The sequence below is a fragment of the Carettochelys insculpta genome, chromosome 10 (assembly GCF_033958435.1).
Source record: "Carettochelys insculpta isolate YL-2023 chromosome 10, ASM3395843v1, whole genome shotgun sequence".
NCBI classification, from domain to species: Eukaryota; Metazoa; Chordata; order Testudines; family Carettochelyidae; genus Carettochelys; species Carettochelys insculpta.
Genome location: NC_134146.1, coordinates 53,185,176 through 53,210,111, shown reverse-complemented (window position 1 = coordinate 53,210,111; position 24,936 = coordinate 53,185,176). Strand labels below are relative to the sequence as shown.

At 44.7% G+C, this 24,936-nt stretch overlaps 1 protein-coding gene across 2 annotated transcripts; it reads left to right on the top strand.

The window, feature by feature from the left end:
• Window positions 1–1,339: 1,339 nt before the first annotated feature.
• Window positions 1,340–24,655, top strand: PPP1R2 (protein phosphatase 1 regulatory inhibitor subunit 2). Of its 2 annotated transcripts, XR_012646840.1 has the most exons (7): window positions 1,340–1,582; window positions 6,185–6,292; window positions 6,494–6,574; window positions 7,090–7,190; window positions 12,695–12,877; window positions 15,332–15,548; window positions 23,218–24,655. XR_012646840.1 is itself a non-coding variant. In XM_075004388.1 (6 exons), the coding sequence occupies exons 1-6, from the start codon at window positions 1,434–1,436 to the stop codon at window positions 23,283–23,285; spliced, it is 690 nt and encodes a 229-aa protein (XP_074860489.1). In that variant the 5' UTR covers window positions 1,345–1,433; the 3' UTR covers window positions 23,286–24,655. The 2 variants fall into 2 exon arrangements, 1 of the variants encoding a protein (XP_074860489.1); XM_075004388.1 differs by lacking the exon at window positions 15,332–15,548 and having other exon boundaries at window positions 1,345–1,582.
• The last annotated feature ends 281 nt before the right edge of the window (window positions 24,656–24,936 follow it).

The following is a 24,936-nucleotide window of genomic DNA, read 5'->3' as shown; positions in this document are numbered from 1 at the left end:
GGAGTCAGCTAGAAGACTGTCCCAAGGCAGAGTGAAGTGGAGGAGCCATGACCTACGCTTCACGTGAAGTACAAGGATTGAAGTCAAGTCACCGTGAAGATGGGGTGACTCATTGGGGGGCAGTACAGGGGGCTGGGTGACTCATTGGGGGCCAATATGTGGAACATGGGGTGACTCTGTGGAGGAGACAGTATGTGCAGGTGGGTGATTCATTGGGGGCAATATGTGGGAGCAGGGGTGACATTGGGGGGCAGCATGTGGGGAAAGGGTGACTCATTCGGGGCAGGAAGTATGTGGTGGTGGGGTGACTCACTGGAAGACTGTACATGGGGGCTGGCATTCCGGGGGAGGTAAGCAAGTGGGGGGTGGGGCGACTCATTGGGGGCTGTACAAGGGGGGCAGGGTAACTCATTGGAGGCAGTATGTGGGAGCACACCTTCCACCTACTGCCCCCAATCACTCACCCCACTCCCACGTCCAGCCCCGATCATATACCCTGCCCCCACGTACTGTGCCCCACAATGAGTTTCCCCACTGCCACAAACTGACCCCCAATAAGCTATCCCAGCCCCCTCATACTGCCACCCAATGAGTCACCCTATGCCTACATACTGTGCCTCCAATGAGTCACTGCGCAGGGGATAGTATGTGGAAGGCAGGGTGACTCATTGGGTGGCAGCATGAGGGGTTGGGGTAACTTGTTGGGGATCAGTATGTGTGGGCAGGAAAACTCAATCTGGGGTGCAATACATGGGGCTGGGGTGTCTGATCGGGGGCCTGTACATGAGGGCAGGGTGACTGATTGTGGGCATAGTATGTGGGGTGATTCATTGGGTGGCAGTATGAGGGGGCTGAGGTAGTTTATTGGGGGTCAGATTGTGGGGGCAGGGAAATATTCGGGAGTGCACTGTGGGGCTGGGGTGACTGATTGGGGGCAGTACATGGAAGGCTGGGTAACTCATCTGGGGGCAATACAGCGAAGGCAGCATGACTAGTTGGGGAGCAGTACTTGGAAGTTGGGGTGACTCCTGGGGGCAGTGTGTGAGGCACGGTGACTCATCGGAGCAGTACGGGGGCAGGGGTGACTCACGGGGCAGTAGGTGGGGGTAGGGTGACTGGTGGGGGCAGAACCTGGGGTGCAATGACTCGGGGGGGCCGGACGTAGGGGGGTGACTGGTGGGGGCATTAGATGGGGGCGGGGTGACTGGTGTAGGGCAGTACGGGGGCGGGGCGGATGGAGGAGCGCGCACATAGCCCCCCACCCCCGCTCGGTCCCGCCCCTCTCGTTGTGACGTCGCCGGCTCCGCGGCACGCGCGTCCTTGCTGCGACAGCCCGGCCTGTGGCGCATGCGCGGTGGTGGGTGGCCTGTGGCGGGCCGTGACTGAGCGGTGCGGTGCACGGAGCGGCCCGGCCCCGTGTGAGCGGCCCGGCCATGGCGGCCCCGGCCCCCTCCACGTCGGGCGCGGCGGGCCGCGGGCCCATCAAAGGCATCCTCAAGAAGCGGAGCGCGAGCGGCAGCGCGCAGCCACCAGCGCCGCCCCCGCGCCGCCCCAGCCCCGGGCCCGCCGAGGACGAGCACAGGTGAGGGGCGGGCTGCCGAGGGAATCAGGGAGCCGGGGGCACCGTACAGCGGCCAGGCAGCCCCGCCCCGCCTGTGCTGGGCGCTGGAGGCCGCGCGTAGCCGGGGGGCGCGCTGGAGCGGCCTGTGCTGGACCCCCTCCCGCCTCCCCGGGAGCTGCGCACTCGGGCCCCGCGTGGCTGGAGTGGCTGGAACGTGAGGGCGCTGTAGGCCCAGCAGCTCCTTCTCCCTCAGGGCCGGCGGGCGTGGCGGGCTCGCCGCCGGGCGCTGATGTGCGGGCGCTGCAGGCTGCTGTCCCGTGGGGGGCGCCCCGCAGCCGGCCCCCTTCCCTGCCCTGCCCAGCCGCGCGCGGCGGTGCATCTCGTTGGGTTTGCGGCCCTGTCGATGGAGGTGCGGAACCGAGCCCCGTAAATAGTTAAACTTCAGGAGCGTTTCTTCAGGTGGCGTCAGTAGCGCAGGGAAGCGGTTCACTTCCAGCGCGGGGTGGCGGTTCTGAACGCGTCCCTCCCACACAGCCCCGCACTCCCTAGCCGCCGTGCTTCTGGGAGACGGAGGTGGTGTGTACACCGGCGACTAGCAGAGCCTCTGGAGCCCTGTGAACGCATCCCGGTGGCTTATAAGGCGCTGAGTGCCAGTGGCATGCATGGTACTGTACATCCGTGTTTTGTGCCCCGTGGAGTTTGCGGTCTTGATCGTGTGCACAGTTCTGTACAACATGCTGGATTAGTGGTACAGATCTTAAAGCAATAGGTTTGTTCTGTGGCTATGTAGCAGACAGCATAGTGTGATTTTTGCATTGCTGTATCTTCAGTTATGGCTGTGATCACAATAGTAGTCTCTCTGTGATTGGATGTCTTGTTCTATGTAGGTTTTCATGTAATGCTCATTTCCTTAGCATGTGACTGTAGTGCAACAAGCAATATGACTATATGTATGTTACACGTGTTCATTCTCTTATCCTCTTTCTAGACGGGAAAGCATGTGGAGTTGTGTTTCCATAGAGGTTTGGTTTCTTTTTTTAATGTACGTTTTGCTACGTGTTTGTGTTAGAGAAGGCAGGGTCAAAGAAATGCGGTTGGAGTGGAAGGTGAAGAGGCCTCTGTTAGTCCTTAATTTCTGAAGTAGTTTATTCCACAGTCTTGGACCACGTCCAGAAAAGAGTTCCATTGTGTCACAGAAGTGAAGTTGTTGACCATGATCCTTGTCCCAAACCATTAGATATTTTTTAAGTGTGCTGGGTTGAAGCTGTGAACTGCTGGAAGACAAAGACTAAGACCTTGAACTTGATTCAAAACTGACTGAGAAGCCAGTGAAGAGAACAGGTCACAGGTGTGATGATATTCTGTGTAGATGAGGAGTGCTGTAACTGTTTGTGGTGGTTGGATTTTCCTAAGTGCTAAGGGTTTTGTGTTCAGATATATCCCATTGTACTCCAGATGAAGATTGCCTTTCATCCACACCTTTTATCACTTCTCAGCGGCCAAGATAGGGTGGAAACCATTGGTCCTATATGTTAATAAGCATTACTTATGGATATTGGAATGTGAGAGCTCTGTGTCAGCAGTGATTTAAAAATAGTCCCTAGATTAGACTGAACTGATCAAATGGAAATGTGCACTTTCTGTCAGAATGTGTAGTGACTACAAAATTCTCACAATATTTCTGCCCACCATCATCTCTTCTGTTTTGCTCAGGTTCTGCCAGAGCCCGCTGATCTCAACAAGCATTGTTCCATCTTGGTGGCAGTAGTGGTGTGGTCATTATGTAGTGAAGGATAGATAGAAGTGTGTGTCTTCAGCATATTGCTGGTACTTGAGTCCGTGTCATCTAAACTCTTCATTCAGTGGTTGCACACAGATGCTGAAAAGCCCTGGAGGGAGAATTGATCAGAACCTCATGTATGGGGCGCTACCAAATTCTTGGTCCATTATGGCCAATTTCATGATCATAGGAGTTGAAAACTGGTAATTTTCATGTTTTCAGCTGTTTAAATCTGAAATTTTACAGAATTTTAACTATGCGGTCTCAACTAAAAATGAGAATGGGGGGGGAGTTGCAAACTTGGGCAGGGCTCTTGGGCAGTGGTCCTAGCTCTTAGTCCTGGACAGCTTGGGAAGGACAATGCTTGCTCTTCCTCTGCATGGCTGCACATGGGTAACTTTCCTGGTTGCAGAAATCTCTGCACTCCCTGAACCACACTTGCTTCTTGCTCCCATCACTCAACAGTTCCTAAATAGGTATGCATCAGGTACCTTTTGTGACCCATTCCATGTTGATGTCGGTGAAATGACTCTTGTGATCCATCAGCTCCTGCAATACCAAGATGTACTCCTTGTTGTTTATGGACTCTCTGGCTAGGTGTTCTGGTGTCAAGCTAGGCATATGTATTCCGTCTCTTATACTGCCACAATTTAAAAAAAAACAAACAAACAAACAAAAAAAAACCTGTTGTGGCAAAGCAATCCGCTATGTCCTGCATGTTTCTAGAAGCCACCTGCTACAAGACAGGCCTAACAAGGAAAACAACGGAACGCCTCTGGTCATCACCTATGTCCCACTAGCTAAAACCTCTACAGTGCATCCTCAACAACAATCCCTCAGTCTCACAGAACTTGGGAGGCAGGCCTGTCCTCGCCTACAGACAGCCCATCAACCTGAAGCAAATTCTCACCAGCAAACTATAGACCACGCCACAGTGACTCTAAACCAGGAACCAATCCCTGCAACAAACCTTGGTGCCAACTCAGAAACACCATCACAGGACCTAACCACACCATCAGGGGCTCATTTACTTGCACGTCTACTAACACATGGCATCATGTGCCAGCAGTGCTCCTCTGCCATATACATTGGCTAAACTGGACAGTCTCTACGTAAAAGAATAAGTGGACACAAGTATATAGACTAGCATGGCCCCCTCTCTGTATCAGGAACAGTAACCTAAAAAACCTGTCAGAGAATGCTTCAATCTCCATGGACACTCGGTAGGGGATGTAAACATAGCCATCCTGCAACAAAACCCCATTACCTTGGGTTCCTCGTTGGAATTTTGAAGTCCTCTCCTATGGTTCAAAGACTTTATCTCATACAGTAGTCTTAATGAGAACAGATACTAAAGAAAAAAATTCATGTGTATGACTTAAGTTGCGTAAAAAATCCTGATAGGAAGGCTACTCAGTAATTCATATGCTGATGCCTCCATGTTGTATAATTTGCTCAATCTCTCCATTTAGCATATACTTAACAGCAGAACACTATAGAGATGTATTTTAAGGATATCTATTTTGAAAAAATATTGAAAACCACTTGAACAATATGAAGTTGTTTATAACCAATGCTTGTATCAGTGCATAAAATGTTTTGTTTGTTTTTTTTCTTTGCTCACTAATTCGAGGAATCTCCCAGGCACATTGTGAATTAGCAAGGTTGGTATACTTCAAGTTGGAGAAAATGAAAATGTGCTTCTGTAGAATGAAACTAATTCCTCCTGACAATTAAACCCAGCTGATCAAAGTATATAAACACCCATTCAAAAGTCTAATCATGGGCCATTCTAAATGAAAACAGTGTGCGTCATTGCATGGAGCCTGTGTTCATCCTTTCCATTCTATACTGACTGTAATTGTAATATTGTCCTTCCCACGTAAGTCCCAGGTACTGTTCACTCTCTCTCTTGTATTTCTCTATATGTGGAGATTTTCTGTCAGAACCAGTATAATCATACCACCATGATTAAACTGTACAGCTCTTTGAGTGGACGCTTTTGGCAGGAAACTTCCACGCATAGACCAGAGCTGAAGGATTCTTTTTTTTTTAAATGTCCACCATCTGGTGTCACTTCCCTACTCCTGTCTTCCTGGGGGCTTGTGTAGTTAAGCATGTACAGAAAGTATGTTCCTTACACACTGAATATTCTAAATGAAGGCTTGATGTTCACCACGTTAATCTTTGCTAGACTAATTACTGTGTATGAACACTTAGGCAACCCTAGCTGGGATTCCTTCTCCTTAGTGTGATGAAAGGAACTTTTTAACTACTGGTTGGCAGGGTGTTGGAATTATTGTATGCAGATTTCTGCCTGGGTGATAGATGGATGGCAGCTGGCTGTGGAGATGAAGAGATGAGTAACAAACAGTTGTCTTTGTAATTATGTTGTGAGCAGTGTTTACTAAGTAAACAGGGGATGGAGAAATAGATTTCTATTAACTTTATCATGTGAATGGATAATTAAGGTGGTGCTTGAATAAAGGAATGATAGGTTCCTCAGTCTGAAGAGACAGAATTGAAGGGATAACTCGTGCAAATTAGATTGTGTTTTGGGGCTTGAGTAGAAAGGTCTGCTGGAGATTTATATTATGTAACTCCATTACTGTGTGTTCAGAATATTTTTAAAAAAACATATGTTTGGGGCTTAAGTAGACCTAAAGAACTGCTTCAAGGGTGAGTGTTGGGGTGGGAACACACATCTGTCTTGGCCTTTCCTTATTTGTGCATGTGAGGGAAAGGAAACTGAAGAAGGACCTGCATGTTCTGCTGCTTTGTCAAAACAGAATAAAACATTTTTAGGATATGGCACGACTAATTTTCTCTGTTTCTTGTTTCAGTAAAAAATCCCAGAAGTGGGATGAAATGAATATCCTAGCTACGTACCATCCAGCAGGCAAGGACTATGGTTTAATGAAAATAGATGAACCGAGCACTCCTTACCATAGGTAAACCCAGCTAAACTTCCTTTTGTTAATTATTTGAGTATAACTGAATACTTGGCTGTAGTGGTCTAGCAGCATACTTAAGCTTATAAAGGCTACCTTACCTAGTACCACTGTAGCTGACTGTATGACTGTCGTGTTATTGCTCATCTGAATTTAAAGTGATGGGTTAATGATACGTTGGACTTTTGCCTTCCTTTCTAGTATGGTAGGAGAGGATGATGAAGATGCAGTGAGTGATTCGGAATTGAACGAACCCCTAACAGCAGATGTATTAGCTAAAAAGTAAGTGCTGCTGGCTGTAGAGTGTTGGCAGAGTTTGAAGATTGTGTGTCTTCTAGCATAGGTTTACTTCTTTCAGACTTCTGGGTCCTGAAGCGTTTGTCCCTCAGCCAGGGCTCTTCCTGCCCCTTGCCTCTGTACCTGGAGGGTTCTTTCTTGGTACCTGAGCGCATCTCTACTGTTCTTGCTCTCCAGCACCATATCATCCTCCCACAACTCCTGGCACACTAGTGAGCTGACTACTTTTAAACAGTTCTACCCAGTCCTTGATAGGTTGGTTGGGACACTTGGAGCCTAACTGTCTCACCTTGTTCTAGCAGATTGATTGATTGCTTCCAGGTGGTTAAATTAACCTGGGGTGTACCTTGTTTGGTTTAATCTGGGGCTAATATACTTGGCTTTTTGTTATTTTCTTGTAGGCATCTGGCCTGATGCCATCACAATACATACATGCTAAGTACTTAATTGTGAAATGTTGATTCTCTGCTTCAGCACTTTTTAATGTGCATTTTGGTTAGGTTAGCAGTGGCAGCTGAAGGTAAAGGACCCAAGATTCTAGCGCAAGAGGAGTCCAGTGAGGAGGAGGATGATGATGAAGAGCTATCACCTGAAGAACGAGGTATGTTTTATTTTTTTATGTTTCATTCCAAGTACTTTATGTCAATTAGAAATGTCTGAGAAAAATGAAGTTACCATCCGGTAGAAGATGTGTGATATGAAAATGGAGAAAGATGACTTAGATTCCTTATTGCCTTTGATACTTCCAAGTTTGGTCAGATTAAATTTCAGATATTAAACTTGACTGGGGGCCGATTCATAAAGATCAGTCTTACTTGTTTTAGAGGAACTTTTTGTAGAATGAGGGTTTGGGAGTAGTTTCCAGAGGGGCTAGTTTATTAAGCCAGAGACGGTTCTATCTTGGAAGGTTACCCCTTAATTTGCACACCCTTCCATCCTTGTCGCCATGGATGTAGAGGCTCTCTACACCTATATTCTACCTGAAGATGGACTACAGGCTATGAGGAATACCATCCCTAGTGTTAATAACCACAGCAAATCTGAATCTGGTGCCTGACCTATGTAACTTTGTTCTCACCCACAACTATTTCCAATTTGGGGACAATTTATACTCCAGATTAGTGACACTGCTGTGGGCACTCGCATGGCCCAACAGTGTGCTAATATTTTTATGGCTGACTTAGAACACTGGTTCTTTAGCTCTCATCCCCTGTTATCCCTTCTTTACTTACTCTACATCAATGACATCTTTATTATTTGGACCTACGGTAAAGAGACTCTCTGGAAGAATTCGACAGAGATTTTAACCACCTGCACCCTACCATCAGTCTGAGCCTGGACTATTCCACATGAGAAGTACATTTCCTGGATACGACACCACTCTGTACCAGAAATCCACTGACTGCTACACTTACCTGTGTGCCTCCAGCTTCCATCCAGTACATACCACATGATTCATCATTATAGTCAAGCCCTTAGATACAATCTCATCTGTTTTGATCCTACTGGCAGAGAATGAAAACTTGAAGAGCTCTATCAAGCATTTATAAAACTTAATTACCCACCAGGAGAAGTTAAAAAAACAGATGGACAGGGCCATATGAATACCCAGAAACCAGGTACTCCAAGATAGGCCCGGAAGGCCAATAACAGAACACCTCTTGTCATCACCTGTAGCCCCCAACTCAGTCCCCTACAATGCATAATTTAAAAACCAGCAACCTATTCTAGGTCATGATGGCCCTAGGTGACAGGCCTCTCCTCTCCTACAGACAACCTTCTAACCTAAGAGATTCTCACTAGCAATCACAGGTTACATCACAGTAATACTAATCTTTGAACTTTTCCTTGCCACAAACCCCGCTGCCAGTTTTGTTCACATATTTGTTCTGGGGATACCATGACCGGACCTAACCATGTTAGTTACAAGATCAAGGGCACGTTCTTATGCACTTTGAGCAACATTATTTATGCCATTATGTGCCAACAATGCCCTGCTAGTATGTACACTGACAGACTGGGCTAAACCTTTGCCAAAGAGTAAATGGACTTAGAGCAGACATTGGGCATCTCAATACACAGAAGCCAGTCAGTGAACACTTCAGTGGAGTGGGCCATTCTGTTAGACCTGAGAATTAGTGTTCTGGAACAAAAAATTGAAAAACAGATTACAGCAAGCAAGTTGTGAATTGGAATTCATATTCACATTCAACACATTAACATGGTATGAACAGAGACATCAGATACCTCACACATTACAAGGGCTGCTTCTTTCCCTTGATACTCGTAATTATCTCAGGCAGGACACTTAACATTTTCCCACCCCCCCATCCCTCTGCCACCTACTTCAGTCCTACGTACTTGATTTGTCAGTTCTTTTTGCAATTTTTTTTAGAGGGGTCCTCTGTACTTAAATGTCAGTCTTTTTTGGAAATGAGATTGATCTGATGAAGTGGGTCTGTCCCATGAAAGCTCGTCAGGGAATAAATCACTTTGTTAATCTTTAAAGGGCTACATTTTTGCAATTTTTGTTTTGTTTTGTTGGAGTACAGAATAACATGGCTACCTCTCTGTTACAGCTCATGGCTGGGCAATTTCCTGGGTCCTGCCAGTTCAGGGGAGGTGGGAACCAGGCTGCTGCTTGGTTCCCGGCTCGCAGCCATGGGACTGTGGGTCTCCCTGACCCCCCCCCCCCCCCACAGCTGGAGACCCCGTGGCTGGTTCTGCTGCCTAGGCGCTGCCTAGCTGGCTTCCAGCTGCAGAGCTGTGCGGTCTGCCTCCCCCTGCTCCCCTCATGGCATTGCCCCTCCATCCCTCTTGTGTAAATGCAAGAATGTGCATATCTTGGGGCATTACTGTAGGTTGTCTCAGTACAGCTTCAGAGCAGACACTATTCTGAATTAACCTGGCCTGTTGCATTTTAACTGAATGGTAAATTAATGGTGCTTCTTGGATTTCAAACCCAGGTGTATATTTGACTGCAGGTAGATATTGCTGGTCCTTGTTTTTTCTGGTCCCATTTTTCCCATTCTGAAAGTGAAACTGAAAGTTCAGACTCTTAACAAGCTGTACTTGAGTCTCCCAAGGAGCAGAGATTGATATGGTGTGGTGAATTGCTGTAGTCTAATCAGGCACCTATTTTATAAGGAAAATCTATGATGTATGTTCAGGGGCTAGGATCTTAGGGAGGTGTGGAAAGAGATTTCCTTCTACATTGAGTTAATATGTTTCTGGTAGCTGCCTCTTAGCAGTTAGCTGCAAGCACTAAGTCAGCTTCAGGCCTTGATCTTCTGGCCTCTGCAGTGATTTCTTCAAGTTGTCCATGGGACTAAGGAGGAGGTAGTCTTGCATCATTAAGTGGGCAGCTACACCTTTGTGTTCCCATATGATTTTGTTTGGCCAGATCTAGTCACTTACATTAGGTGAGTACCAGTCAGTCTTTAAAGACACCCTCAAATCTAGTCAGATATCCTTCTTTTGGGAACAAACTGACTGAAATCCTTGAGGACTTTTTCTTAGTATCACCTTTACCAAATGTAAGTGTTCGCTGGTAATTAAAATCAAGCAGTCCTGTAGCACCTTAGAGACTACCAAATATATGTATTAGGTAATGAGCTTTCGTGGGTTAAACCCACTTCAGATTAAGGTAGAAAATAAGAATCCAGAATTTATATAGCAGTGGGTGGGGGTGGGGTGGGGGTGTGGAAAAGGAAGAAGGAGAAGCAAAAAAAAAAGGGCGGGGAGGGAAGAGTCACCTTTAACTAATAGGACCAGTGGAAGAAGTAAATTAAGTGGGATGGGTGCCATTCCTGTGAATATCAAAGGTGGGGAAAATTGCCCATGTAACTCATAAGATAATCAAGATCTCAGTTAAGCCCAGGGTTAAATGTGTCAAACTTTCAAGTTTATTCCAATTCAGATGTCTCTTCTGTAATCTTGTGGTAAAATCATTTTGTAGAAGAATGGGTACCTTCAAATCCTTTATTGCACATTGTAGGTTGCCAGACAAGTACCCAGAAACCAGCTACAGTAAGGTCTCAGCGTATGTGAACTCAAAATACGGGACCCCAGTTTAATGTGGCTGACCCCAGTTCATGCAGTAAATCCTAGAAATGCACGATTTCCAATTGTGCTTAACTTGCTCCCCCCGCACTGGCTCAACCCCCCTCAGCTCCATATGGCCACAGCTCAGCCCCCCCCCACCACGCTGCTCACCACCAGCACATAGCTTCTGCTCACCCCACATTCCCTGACTCTGGTTCTAGCTCCCCAACCCTCAAGCACGACTCTGGTTCAACCCCCCGCCACCACCCCTCCCGCATGGCTGCGGTTCACCTGCCTACCCCCACCCTAGTTTAAACCCCCCAATGCGTGACTCAGGTTAAGGTACCCCCTTTCTTTGTCTTCCCCCCACCGCATGGCTCTGGTTCAACCCCCCTGCTGGCTCACCACCCAAGCAGGGCTCTGGCTCACCACCCCTGTGCACATCTCCAGCTCAGTTCCACCCTCGCCCCCTTGCAGCCCTAACCCACCTCAGGCTTAGCCCCCCTGCCCACCTCCCACAGCCCCCACCCACTGCCAGGCTTAACCTTCCCCACTCTCCTCCTTGCCACCCCAGGACTTATCTTTCTGCTGCTCCCCTGGCTGCAGAATGTATGTTCTTCTGGGGAAAAAGCTGGACCCCCACTCTGTGTGAAAACCAGGTTACGCAAGGGCACGCGGGATGGAACCCTCACCTACTCTGAGACTTACTGTACTTCATGATAGGACCAAGAATGAAAATAACAGAACACCACTTGTCATCACCTTTAGCTCACAGCTTAAAGCCCCTGGTGCATCACTGACAATCTGCAGTCTTTACTGGAATCTGGTCCCTCACTCTCACAGGCATTGTGACAGTCCTGTTCTCTCCTACAGACAGCCACCCAACTTCAAGATAATACACCACATTCCATGCCACAGAAACACTAACCCAGGAACCCACCCCTGGAACAGGAACAAACCCTGTTGCCATGTCTGTTCATACATCTATACTAGAGACTTAACCACATCAGCCATGCCATCGGGGCATATGCACCTGCACATTTACTATTGTGATATGTGCTAGCAATGCCACTCTGCCATGTACCTTGGACAATCTGGACAGTCTCTTCTCCAAAGGATGAATGGACACATCTGACATCAGGAATTGGCATGCACATAAACCTATAGGGGAACACTTTAATCTTCCTAGACATTCAGTTAAGGGATTTGAAAGTAGCCCATTCGTCTACAAAAGGGTTTTACCATAAGGTTACAGATGGAGACATCTGAATTGGAATTCATTTGCAAGTCTAAACATTTAACCTTGGGCTTAAGAGATCTCGATTGTACACAGTACAAGGGCAGTTTCCCAATCTTTGATATTTGCAGGAATGGCACACATCCCACTTAACTTAATTTTCTTCTTCCACTGGTCCTGTTAATGACAGGTGACCCCATTCTTTTTGTCTCCTTGCTTCCTTCCTTCCTCCCTTGACAACCTGCTGGATAAACTATATAAACTCTGGATTCTTATTTTCTATATGAATCTGAAGAAATGGATTTTACCCATAAAAGCTCATTACCCAATTAAATCTGTTAATCTTCATGGTGCTACAGACTGCTTGTTTTTGGTGAAGCTACAGATTAACAGGGCTATCCCTCTGAGACTATTTACAGGTAATTAAGTAGCAACAAATCTAATTCTTAAATTGTTTCTCCCATATTTCCTGGTGCTGTATCTCTAAATCTTCCCCAAAACAGAGATGATCCCCCTAGCAAAGGCATTCAAGGAGTAAGTTGTGTCCCATTCTACAGAGATGAATTATTTTCCTTTGGCAAAATTTTATCTATGCCATGTTAACAGTTTGATAGTGTGCTAATAGAATCCTTCCTTAGAATACTTTAAAACTAATTACTTAAAGAAAACATTCTCAATTCAAAACATACAATAGCTTAAATGACATGAAGATGATGTACGTAACTCCTATCTGGCAAAGTGATATGTTGGAATGTTTAAAAGAACTAGTGTAAGAATATATATATCTGTGTATTGAACATGATGTTCCCTACTTTTTTCCACAGAAAAAAGGAAACAGTTTGAAATGAAGAGAAAAATGCATTACAATGAAGGACGAAATATTAAACTGGCTAGGCAGCTAATTGCAAAGGAACTACATGGTGAAGAGGAGGATGAGGATGATGAAGATCAAGAGATGCATGATGCTGTAGATGTAGAAAACATGAGTACAGAAACCCCAGAATCTGGTGAGTACATAATTATGAACTGATGTGCTGAAAAGCAAAGCTGTTTATCCTTCTCTTCCGTTTTGTAGCCCCAAATCCAGAGAGCATCCCCTTCCCTATATGGCACCTATAATTGTGTCTAGGTGACACCTCAACATCTAGGTGCTTAACTTTGGAAATAAACCAGATTGGTAGTGTTGCTCTCCCATACCCTGGGTTTCCGCTTTGTGGTGTGACACAATGGACAGGGAAGCCGTTGTCTTTCAAAGATTTCAGAGGCCTTTATCCCAGTCCTTTTTTGCACTGAGTAAGCTAACTCTTGTTGCAGCAGCTGCCAGCACTTTTACTGATGTGGGAACAAGTCTTATACTGGTAACTAAAATAGGTACTGGGCAGGGAGCAATATCTTTATACTAGTTTGCCACTCTGTTCTTGTACCACCTTGTGACCTGTATCAGATGAGTAGCTGTGTTAGTCTGTATCCGCAAAAACAATGAGGAGTCCTGTGGCACCTTATTGACTAACATATTTATTGGAGCATAAGTTTTTGTGGGCAAAGACCCACTTTGTCAGATGTAGACCTTGTGACCTAGAACCACATCTCAGAAGTGTTAATCTAGTGTTTGAGCAGAGCAAGTCTCTACTGTTGTAATCAAAATAGTCCACTTACAGTATTGCAACTTTGCATCTAAGTAGTTAGGATATTGTGTGTGTGTGTGGGGGAGAATTATGAAACTGTCATGTTCATTTTTTGATGTCAGTCTTGGGTGCAACACTGTAGTAGCCATGAATCAGAAATCATAACCTTGCTCAGCTGCTTGCTGCTTAGCAAACTGCGAGTAGCAGAAGCATTAGGTCATCTGCAGACTGGAAGATGCTGCGTTAGTTTGCCTATTTGGAAGGCTTTCTTCACAACAGTATAAACTAGAGTCTTGAGAAATTCTACAGCAATGATGTAAGTTCCCACCCGCCCTAGGATAGGTGACTAGGCAACTCTTCAACTCTTGTCTGTAAATCACAAACTTGGTACCCGTATTATTCCTGCACATCTGCAAGTGCACAGAATTCATCTGCCCTGCATAATTTTGACTTTTCCTGCATAAAAATACATACTGGCCAAGAAGTTCCACCTTTTGACCACCATAGGCTTCTGGTGGCCAAAATGCTGAACCGCTGCATTTCTTGTCCACAATGTACAATAAACCTCAATTTTATGGACCCCCTCCTCCCTGCCCCCCAAAGTAAGAGATTTACTGCTGTTGCGGCCTGGAGGAGCCGCCATGCGCTCCTCCCACAAGGGTGGGGGGTACACAGGCACACTGGCACTCACCTACATGCCCCACCCCAGTGGGACGAGTGCATGGTGGTGACTCCTCTAGGCCTCATGGTGGTCCCTCCAGCCATGCATGATGGGGTCTAGCAGCTGCTCCCATGGCAGCGGCTCTGGTGAGTAGCAGCGTGTGTGGGTTTTTTTTGGGGGGGAGGGTGGAGGGCGGGATCTGGGGCTGAGGGAGCCTGGTGGGGAGGATGGGCCACAAACCCTCACATTTAATGGACTTTGGGAATAGTGGACACCCATCCCCCCACTAGTCCATTAAATTGAGGGATTATTGCGTTTTTATGCAGGGGGAAAAAAATTGTGTTTATGTCTAGTGCTGCAGACTTCCCTAGAAGAAGTTTATCACAGCACCTTGCAGGCAGAGCTATGCTGGGCCAGAGTGGGCCATGCAGGGCTGTTGTGCAGTCACAGATGGGTTCAGAATGGCTAGTCGGAGGCGCAAACGGGCATGGGATCAGAAGCAAGTGGGGTGACAGCATTGAGCTTGGGGTTGGGGAAGCCAGGCTGCAGGGGCCCATGGGGGTGTGGTGATAGGGGCAGATATACCTGACTGAATGGGAGAGGCTTGGGGTCGGCCAGAGTCTGCAAGGTGGAGACTTCCCAACCCCCTAAAAATCTTCTCCTCTCTTCCCCCCCCACCCCCGAAATAAATCCTCCCACCCACAGCAGTGATCTACGTGTTCACTACCAGACTCCTTTGTTTCACTTGACTCACCCAAGCCTTTATACACTGCTTCTGACAGGTGCAGGCAATACAATTTTGCATCATAAGGTAACTGAGTTACTCAAGGGTCTGTGTGAATGTGCCTTGTTAGAAAATGTCACCAGGATCTTTGTTTTTGGTTTGTATTTTTGTAGACAAACTTGCTGAAAGATATTTTGAAATAATTTACCAAAATAATTGAAACTGGTATGATTATGTTCTGTTTGTTTTGACAAGTAGGGTGTATTTGCAAAATTTTCAAATATTGTGTGCAGAAGTGAATATGATATGTGTTACCAGGAGTCTAAAGCACAAAATAATTGCTCCTGGGGAGTTGTCATATTTTTCCCAGACCTACTGATTGTTTAGCTTTCTATGGTAATGCATAATCCTAAGCCATAAAATGGCTATTTACTAGAGCTTCACTCTCCAGGGGAAAGGACTCCTCCTGTAGGCATCTTAGTGGCATTTCTCCATGGCTTGAAGATACCATCTTCTTTCTGCTCCCTGCTTTAAAGCAGGGATGCAGCTCCGCTCCCCAGCTGCGCTCTCCAGGGAAAAGAAGAGCACACCTTTGCAGCATTTTTTTCATCTCTGGTGTTTGACGTCCCCTCATCCTGCTTCATAATCCAACTTCTGAGCTGCACCTGGTAATTATCAATTCTTGACTGACTGCTCATGTCCATCTGATTGTACCCTTTTCTAACACTTTTTATTTACCAGCTTACCAGTCTAGTAGCTCTCCTAACTAGTTCAGCTTGTTTTCCTGACTTACTCAATTCCTTTTAGTGAATTTGTTGCTTAACTTTCTGCAGTTAGTTTATTCTTTCATATATATCACTTTGCCTAATCAATGAAATATTTCATCACTTTTAATCTGTTTAATAGGTTGAATATCTCATTCACTTTTGCTCCATTTTGCTAATTATTTTTGTTAAAAACCCAATAACTGTTCATTTTTAGCTTTGCTCGTGGATTGAAAGCTCTCCGTTGAGCAACTAATTATATGTATAGTTTTTTTCAAGCAGAAATGATAAAAGGGGAATGGACTAAGTGAAACAGTTAGTAAATGTCTTGTCTGTGTCTTAAATTCTTACCAGTCTTCTGAAAATTGTCTGCAATTAGGCTAATGTTAAAGAGAAATGAGAGCCCTCAGTTAAGCTTTCAGATTTAAGAGGTCTACAAGCAGGCAGCAATTGTTGGTGGATCTTCAGGCGACTGTGCACATACACATTTAACTCTAGGTATATACTCACTGCACTAGAGTTGGCAATTTTGCCAGCAATACCATGAAGTGGTACGTGTGCCCAGACTCTCCTTCTGAATTAAGCTGAGCACAAAAAATGGGCATTGTTATCACTTCTTTCTCAGTTCCTCCTGTGGTGAGAGTTGGCTCTCCCCATTCTAGTAGCTTTGGTTCACCAGCTTCTCTAAAGAGTACTTCTCACTGAATATAGTTCCCGTTAATTTTAGTGCATTTGAGTTTAGGAGAGTTAGCTTGTATGTTGTTTTGAGAACTGAGGGATTTAATATGAACAAATACCCAGGGTTTAATGTGGCTTGTGAAAGAGACATTTAGTTTGGACATCCTTCAGTACCACAACAAAGAAATAGAGATGGTTGTCTTAATTGGACTCTGACACCTAGAGACTGAGTGAAATGCTACTCCTCGTCATTCCCAGTGGCTTTCTCAAAATGCTCTAAGCTTCCAACATCTGAGTCTCACAGGTGCTCTTTCGTTTCACAGACGTAAATCCTTTGAGTTGGGGTCTGTTTGCCGAAATTATTCACCAAGATCATCAAGATTAGTATCATCACTGTTGACATTGACTCTGGCACTGTTGGCTCAGATGGCTGAGAAATTACCTTTGGTGCAGTCAACTTTGCAGGCCATCCTTGCAGTGGCAGACCCCTTGTTTCGCAGGTAGCATTCTCCTTTGTTACAACATCCATCACCAATGGTGACAGTTTCTGTACAGTTAGTATTTACCAGCATGACTCTATCTCTTTCACTTCAAAAACTGCTCTCCACCAGCTATCAACACCTGCCTCTTCTGTGGTAAGATCTGCGGCTCCAGAATTGTGCTGATCAGCCATCAACGGACTCACAAATAGGAGGGTGACATGAAGACGTGATACTTGTTGTTGAGTGACCACCAAGGATCTCTTCATTGACCTTTTCATTCTCCCTAAGCACTGCTGGCACCAGCCTACATGTCTGCATTTCAGCTGTCTCTTCTGCTTATGTAAGTTCCCTAATGACCCCAGTGAGAGTCATTAGAACAGTACCCGAGACTTTCATAAACACCATCTGGGACTGCTGCTCTGTTCGTGGAGGAGAGTTACATCTGCTTTTCACACTTGGACCAGAAGAGACCAGTGTCTCCTTATGGCACATTGCAGACCTCTCTTCAGGAATATCAAATCTAAACATTGTGATTGACTTTTTTCAAGGATGCCCTGGTGGGCACATATAATGTTAGGCAGTATGAGGAGTGGAAAACTGCTCCAAAGGGAGAAGATTTACTGGCACCTCAAATGAAGTCCTGATAGGGTCTAGACCTCCACTAGAGTCTAGGTCACCTTCATTCATATCAGGGACCCTTAGGGAAGCCCCTACTATGATCCCATGGCCACCTTCCTTGTTGGAGTCTACAAAACACAAGACAATACTGGAGGAACCTCTAAATGGTCTGTTTATGCTCCAAATATTTTATCCTACCCAGGTGAGGCTATCACCTAAGAATCCATGTCTATTTCTGGGAGATGTTTAAGTGTTCCAGGGCCTTATGAGAAAGATGGCCACATCTCTGGGAGTGCGGGTGGAACTTGCACAAGTTATTGGACACTGGTGCCCTTCCATTAATGAAGCCTATCTGGGACTGGCCAACACCCTGCAGCAAATATCAACCTCTGTCCCACCCACTGCCACAAGTTCCTCAGCAAAATTTCAGTAATTTTATTGCCCATACAATTCCAGACTTTCCCATGGGTCCTTGTTGCTAATGAGCATTCCAGGGTGTCTCACCCCAGTCTGCTCTAAAGATGGGGATTGTAAAATGTTGGGCTTAAATGGCAAGCAGGCCTGCACCAGAGCAAGTCTTCAGAAATGTCAAATTACCAGCACTATTGTCTAAATACACCTTTGCTAATTGGCCTGCAGCAGTGTTCCCTCTAAGCTGAGCACTTTGGCAGTCACCTAAGAGAGATTCAAATGCCGTGCAGCTGATTAGCAGAGCGCCCTTCGCTAGCAGCATGTTTTTAATGATTGTACACATCTCCTCATGCCTTGGTGCATATAACAAAATTTATTCCATGCATGAATGGAAAAAATTAGAGGGAACGCTGCAAAGGAGTCATCAAATTTGCAGACGAATTGCCCAAATATGGAGGAGAGCTCCTGGCCATAGTTACTAAAGGACACTTTGCTACCCAAATGTCACTTCAGGTGGCCATAGACAGTGCTGGCACTGCTTTATGCTGCATGGTTACAGCCATCTTCATTGAAGGCTCGTCTTGGGTGCAGCCTCTTCTTCCCTGAGGGAGCTGCAAAATACAACTGAAATTTTACGCTTTGAGCAGTCCATACTATTTTGTCAGGAAAACAGGTAACTCCATGTGCATCTTGAAAGATTTATGTGCCTCACTTCATTTACTGGAGTTTAGCCCATAAAGAGGGAGACAGTTTTTAAACATCAGTCATACTGCAGAGCCTTGTATCAGCAGTGTCTCAGGACACCTTAAAAAGACAGCCTAAGTATTCAGTCAGCATCATCCACAGCGGGCCTTCTCACCAGACTGCTTCAGCTTTGAAGCAGCTTTTTGGACTGATCAAGGACAGCACATGATATTTCACCTCCCTCCCTATGCAAAGTGCCCATCTGCCATCCAGTAAAGGTCCCTCTCTGTCCCTTACCATGGACCCATCTCACAAGACTGTGTTGCTTCAGGAAATGCAGCCTTTTAGAATAGGCAGTAGTAAGAGTTCCTTATTAATGCAGAGGGAAAGGCTTCTGTACTGGGCACTTCCCGATTTCTTGGTCTTCGTCCTATTCCAGATCTATGACGATTGAACCAGTTCATTAAGATAATCAAGTTCAGGATGATCATCACCCTTCTATTATTTCTTAGAGGCTGCAAATTGATATGTTGCCTTATGTTTGAAGGAGGTTTATTTTAATGTGGCAGTATTACTTCTGTCCAGGATGTATTTGCTTGATAGTGAATAATAGCCATTAACAGTACACAGTGCTTCCCTTTAGGTTATCATTGGCTCCATTGTGGTTGTAGCCCATCAGTTCTTCCTATGTGTCCAGATATTTCCTTATCTGGATAATTTGGTTTGGGAAAGGTCAAGCACTCATGCGCAAAATATACTCCAGTAATTTTGCACCAGAAAACTAAAATTCTGTGCACTGTATTTTGTCTGCATATTTTATTTGTAAAAATAACACTGACACCAGTTTCAATTATTTTGATAATTTATTTTACGATACCTGTCAACAAGGAAAAAGATTCAGAAAAGGATTTTTTGACAAATAGATTCTGAACTAAGTATATAATACAGAACTTTAAGTAATGTGGTTCTGTATTGTAGTTTAATTGAATTTCTCTCCCCCTGACTGCCCCCCTCCTCAAGCATCAAAGGCTTGGAGGGGTTGGGGTAATGGAGGAGCTGAGGGAGAGGGAAGGATCCTGGGAGTGAACCTAGAGGGCTTTTGGGTGTGGGTGGGAGAAATATTCAACAGGCTTCGAGGTGGTGGGAAATTCTTAGGAAGTGTCCCTCTTGCAGATCCTGGCTGACCCCGTAGCCCTTCCCATTCAGTCAGCTATATCTGTTCACATCCAACCTGTCCAGTCCCTCCCCAGTGTATCCCAGTGCTTCCACTCCAGTCTGTCCCACCATACTCCCATTTCCTCACCTAGTCTAACCTGGCAGGGTGCAACAGGAAGGCACACCCTCCCCTTATCATGAGACCACTTTTTGTATGGGTGTATGTGGACCGGAAACTGAATGTAGGCAAATGAGCATTAAAGCCAACACAGTAAATAATTTTTGAGAGCAGCCCTCGACATTCAGGCTGCTTCACTTACCTTTGTGTAGACAAGTTTCAGTCCATAGTGTCTGCCTGGAAACCTTAAATCTAACCAACTTGGGGCAAAAAGCAGTCAAGTAGCACTTTAAAGACTAGCAAAATGATTTATTAGGTGAGCTTTTGTCCACAAAAGCTCACCTAATAAACCATTTTGCTAGTCTTTAAAGTGCTACTTGACTGCTTTTTGTTTTGATAGCGTATAGACTAGCACGGCTTCCTCTCTGTTACAATTTGGGGCACATGACCTTGTGCACATGTGACTTCGCATGCTGGACTTTACTTCAGATGTCTGCAAGGCTGGACAACTGGCCATGTTGATTTGTGTACTTGCACAAGCACTTCAGGCTGGTGGTTGGACCAGCAATGTCTTCGGTACCTTCCTGATACTGGAACAGACTCTGACCCGTGTAACAGATGAACCCCTCAGCATTTGGTGGATGCATCTGTCATCTCCAGGCACTGGGAGAAATGGGTTGGAGCTCTGACCTGTTGCTTGAGCCTATGTGACATTTATGTCCACCATCGTGACCATTTGGTTCACGTCCTCATGGACTACACCAATATTGTGTGTCCTCGTGATCAGTAGTACTGGTGGTGGTCTTTTTCCATTGCCTCTTTGGGCTCATAAGTATGTTAATAACCCTTCTGGATAAGGTTGAAGCTATTTGGAAGGCGTGCCTACTTTGACGTCTTTCTGGAAGATCTGCTCTAATTCACTTTCAAGTTGTTAGGGTTTCTAGTGTACAAATATTTGCTTTACGTAGCAAGGAAGGCTAACTTCTTTCATGGCTGGATTTACTAGGTGAAGTTCTGTGGCCTTTATGTAGGAGATCAGGAGTTACTACAAAACTTGGTTTATGGGGTTAAAATCTGAGTCTGTACAATAACTCTGTACCCAAGTTTCTGATACAGCATCTCCTGTTTTGGCTAGCAAGGAAACTGATACCCCATTTGTACTTTTTCCTGTTTTTGCTTTTAGTCAAATTTCTGTGGAGTCCTGGGCTTTACTTAATTCACATGATACCAGTGATGTTCTGAGAGTTCTTGTTCATCATATTTCTGAGAGCATACTGGTCAAGTAGAATCTCCTGTTTTCCTTTTCTCCAATGTATAAATATGGGGTATCTTACTCTCCTGCGGGGATGATTTGTCTGCCTAAATCTAATCTTAGGAAGATGATTCAGGTATACTTTGGTGCAAAGATCTGGATTCTTCACATGTGCTATTGTGAAAAGGCTGAGTAAAAGGGTGTTCTCAGCATTTTCATTTGGGTAGAACTCTAGGAGGTGGCAGAGGCCATTGGCAGATGTGATTGTTCATGTCTGTCCTTCCATCCTTTTTATATCACTACCCCCTTTGCTGTCTTCTTCCCTTATAAATTCTTGCCTTTCTGTTTTATCCTACGAATAATCATGAATTTTGATCCTCTGCCCACTGTCCTTTTCCTGCACCGTCAAACAGTGAGAAAAGGGTATCGCTAGTACTGAGATTTTAAAGAGATACTGATCTTCCTCGAGCCCCATCCTGGGTCCTGCTAATTTAAGTGTCCCATGTCAGTTACAAGCTATGTGAGATCTCATGTGCTGTTTGAGAGAGATGAAGGCAGGCAATCCATTTCAGTCGCAGACAGACCACTTAATGTACATTTGTGCCTTTCCATTCTCTTGTGTGGTTATGGGACAAACAGTTGATACGTCATTCCTTTCTGGCTTCAGGTGAACTTTTTTTTTAACATCAGGTATTCTGATTATCCTTGTCACTAAAGGAAAAGCATGGTATTAAAGGTTGTGTACACTTGCTTCAGGATTATATACTGTATTACTTCAGTTCTTTCTAAACTGCCCTGTCTACTCAGTACATGATTTGCTTGCTAGTTAAGGTCCTCAGACAAGGTAAGGTTCTCTGGCAGTCAGTAAACTTGTGTCGTCTTCCTGAGACAAATCCCTCTTTGGGTCATCTGTAGGAGAGAATTTCTACCTCTTGAACTGTTTGTCCAACAGGTTGATTTTTAGATGGTAACTTTTGGTGCTTGTTTGGGCTCTGATGAGGAACTACTTCTGGCCGCTTTGGGGAGTCTGCTAGGTGCTTCTGAGGGTAATGTTAAGGAAGTGGAGGATCCAGTGGGGGGCATGTTCTTTTGGAATTCTTATCCAAAATGGGTCTTATCTCTCCCTATGGATTATCTGTAAAGGTTTATCAGCGAGCTCAGCTAAAGCCATTCTCCCTACCTTCCCAGCAGCATTGCTCTGGGAAGGGGTTTTAGTCCGCCTGGCTGATTGCAGGGGCAGGCAGCTAGGCAAGCTTAAAAAAAAAAAAAAGCCTTTTCCTTATCTTCCCAGAGCCCTGCTTCGCGCTGCTCTGGGAAGGCAGGGGGAAGAGGTTCTTAGCTTGCCTAGCTGCCTGCAGCTGTGGGAAGCTAGGCAGGCTGACAGCCATGCATCTTGTGAAACTCCTGTTAAAGCAAATTCTGCACATCCTGAAAACACGTAAAGCAGGGGTTTATTGTACTTATGTAACCTTTCACTATAGTACCATGCTATTTCATTACAAAACTCTGTGTAGTAGGTCCACCCAGAACTAAAGATTGAGCATAAAATCGATGTGTGCCTCTGTTTCAGGATTAGTGTATTTTGGGCTCTGCAAAGAGTAGCATCTCAGAACTTTTGTAGGATATATCAGAGTCCCACATGGTGCAGCAAGGGTCCTGTGTTCTCATATGTTGTGTGTGTTCTGAGAGGTGCTGTTTTTTCACCATTTTGGGATGAAAATAAAGTGAACTATTTGGGAGTTTTTCAGTAATGGCTGAGGTCGCAGGGAAAAACGTGCAAGTTGCAGATGGTATGTCTGTACTGCAGTTTAAGACCAGGGTTAATAGAAGTCAAGTTAACTGACTCTGGGTTTGTTAACCTTGGGTTTGATACTCTAGAGTTATTTTTTTACATCTACAGTATAAGCAGTAGAATCTCAACCATGGTCCTGGCTTGATTTGGGTTCAGACCCCCTCCCTACAGTGATGGGCTCCTGAGACTCTGGGATAGCACAATTTTGTGTGTAGACCAAAAATGGGGGAGTTAGGCTTGAGTCTGAGCTGCTCGAGTCAAGTACACATCAGTATTTCTAAATGTTACTTCAGTTTTTTGTGGTAACGGAGATGATGAATACATGTGATTCAAGCTGTGAATATTTAAACTGTTTCATAATCTCTCTTCTTTCTCTTACACAGCACATGCTACTAATGATCAGCTGGAGAACAGCGTGCACAGCATAGAAGAAATTTGTCCAGAATTGTAACTGCTTGTCAAAGATACAAACTTATGCAATCCTTCATGTTTTTTCAACTTTAAGTATTGAGAAGCATATCAGTTACAGTATTATATTGCCAAGAATGTTAATAACTTTAAAAATTCATATATTAGGCAGAAAACTGCCAAACTGGTTATTCTTGTGCCTCATACTTCATGGAGTGTGCTGCTTCATAATCCACGAAACCCGAGAGGCATTTCCTGTATTTGAGACAAGTTAACTTGTATAGCACATTGTCACTCTCATGCTTTAAAACATACAGAAAATCAGTATCTTTGGTTTTGTTGACTTATTTGGCACTGTTCTAGATGTGGTATCTCTTGTAGAAGAAGGGTTTTGGAATTAAAGAGCCAAACAGTGGATAACAGGCTGCTATTACTGTCAGGTGAATTTAGCAGTTGAAAAAGGGATTATTTTAATAGTGTAACTTTTGTAGCATATTTCTAACCTGCTAGGTGTCAGTATGTCATGACTCCTATCTTCTCAATCTTTATAGGAGAAAAGCTGTATTATTTTTCTGGTTTAAAAAGAAATCTGTTTGGAATTAGTTACTAGTTCCTGACTGTCACCCCTACCAACTGATGGGATATTTGTATACTAGAGATGTGCAGACCTTGATTTTGATCTGTGATAAGCTCTTCCTTGAGGATGGATTGGCTTTGGAACTTTCTCCATTTTTTCCCCTCTTCAGGCCGCCCCAGCCACTACTTTCAACTAATTTCATTAAGATCTGCCTGAGAATCCTTTGCACCTTCTGACATGTAGTGATATAAACTCATGCATCTGAGGATTAGTAGTTGTCTGAGCAAATCTGCTTCACTGTGGTGGAAATGGAATTGCATAGCTTTGTATTGTGCCAGCCTAGGTAACTGCTAGTGACCTTTTGGAACTTGTCATCTGTATATAGAAAATCACTGGTATAGAAGTTTCCTGATCCAGCGTAACTTGCAACAGCTGCTTTTGTAAGATGAAGGTTATTTGGAAGACTAGAAGGGAGACAGTCATATAACGTTTAGTTTATATGCCGTTAACAGGGTGGTTCTACAGTCCTGATGGACAGAGAGAAAGCACTGAATTTGCAGATTAAACATTAGCATCCCACTCAAAAGAACTTGACTATGGTGTGAATGTAATTGTACTCAAAATAGTACTTGGTTGTATTACGCAAATGAAGTACACTTTATGCTGGGGCTTGGTCATGGAATATGTTTTCAATTATGTCTGTATTTCTCTTAAATTTGAACTAAATTTGAAAGGTTGCATAAGTCTGTAATTATGCAAACCTATTTTAAAATGACTTCCTGTCTAATGTATTTGTGAAGTCTGAATAAAAGAATGAAAAAGTTATTTTACAATCATTTTGAACTTGAGACTCTTTCTGTAGCACCAGGCGGATATATTTGTCATTGGAAAATAGTCATGTGGTGTGTTTTAGTAGACGCTCTTCTGCCAAAAGTGTGGGGATGAGGTGCACCAGTTAACATGTGGATTTTGATTAGTATCCCATTTTGTAGATATCTGTGTTGTGGCTCTTGTAATATTTAGTATTTTTCATAGTCCCAGCTTCTAGAACAGTGTGATTAGTGGCAATCTCAATTCATTATTCATTTAGTTTTTTTGAAAAATAAACAAATAGTTC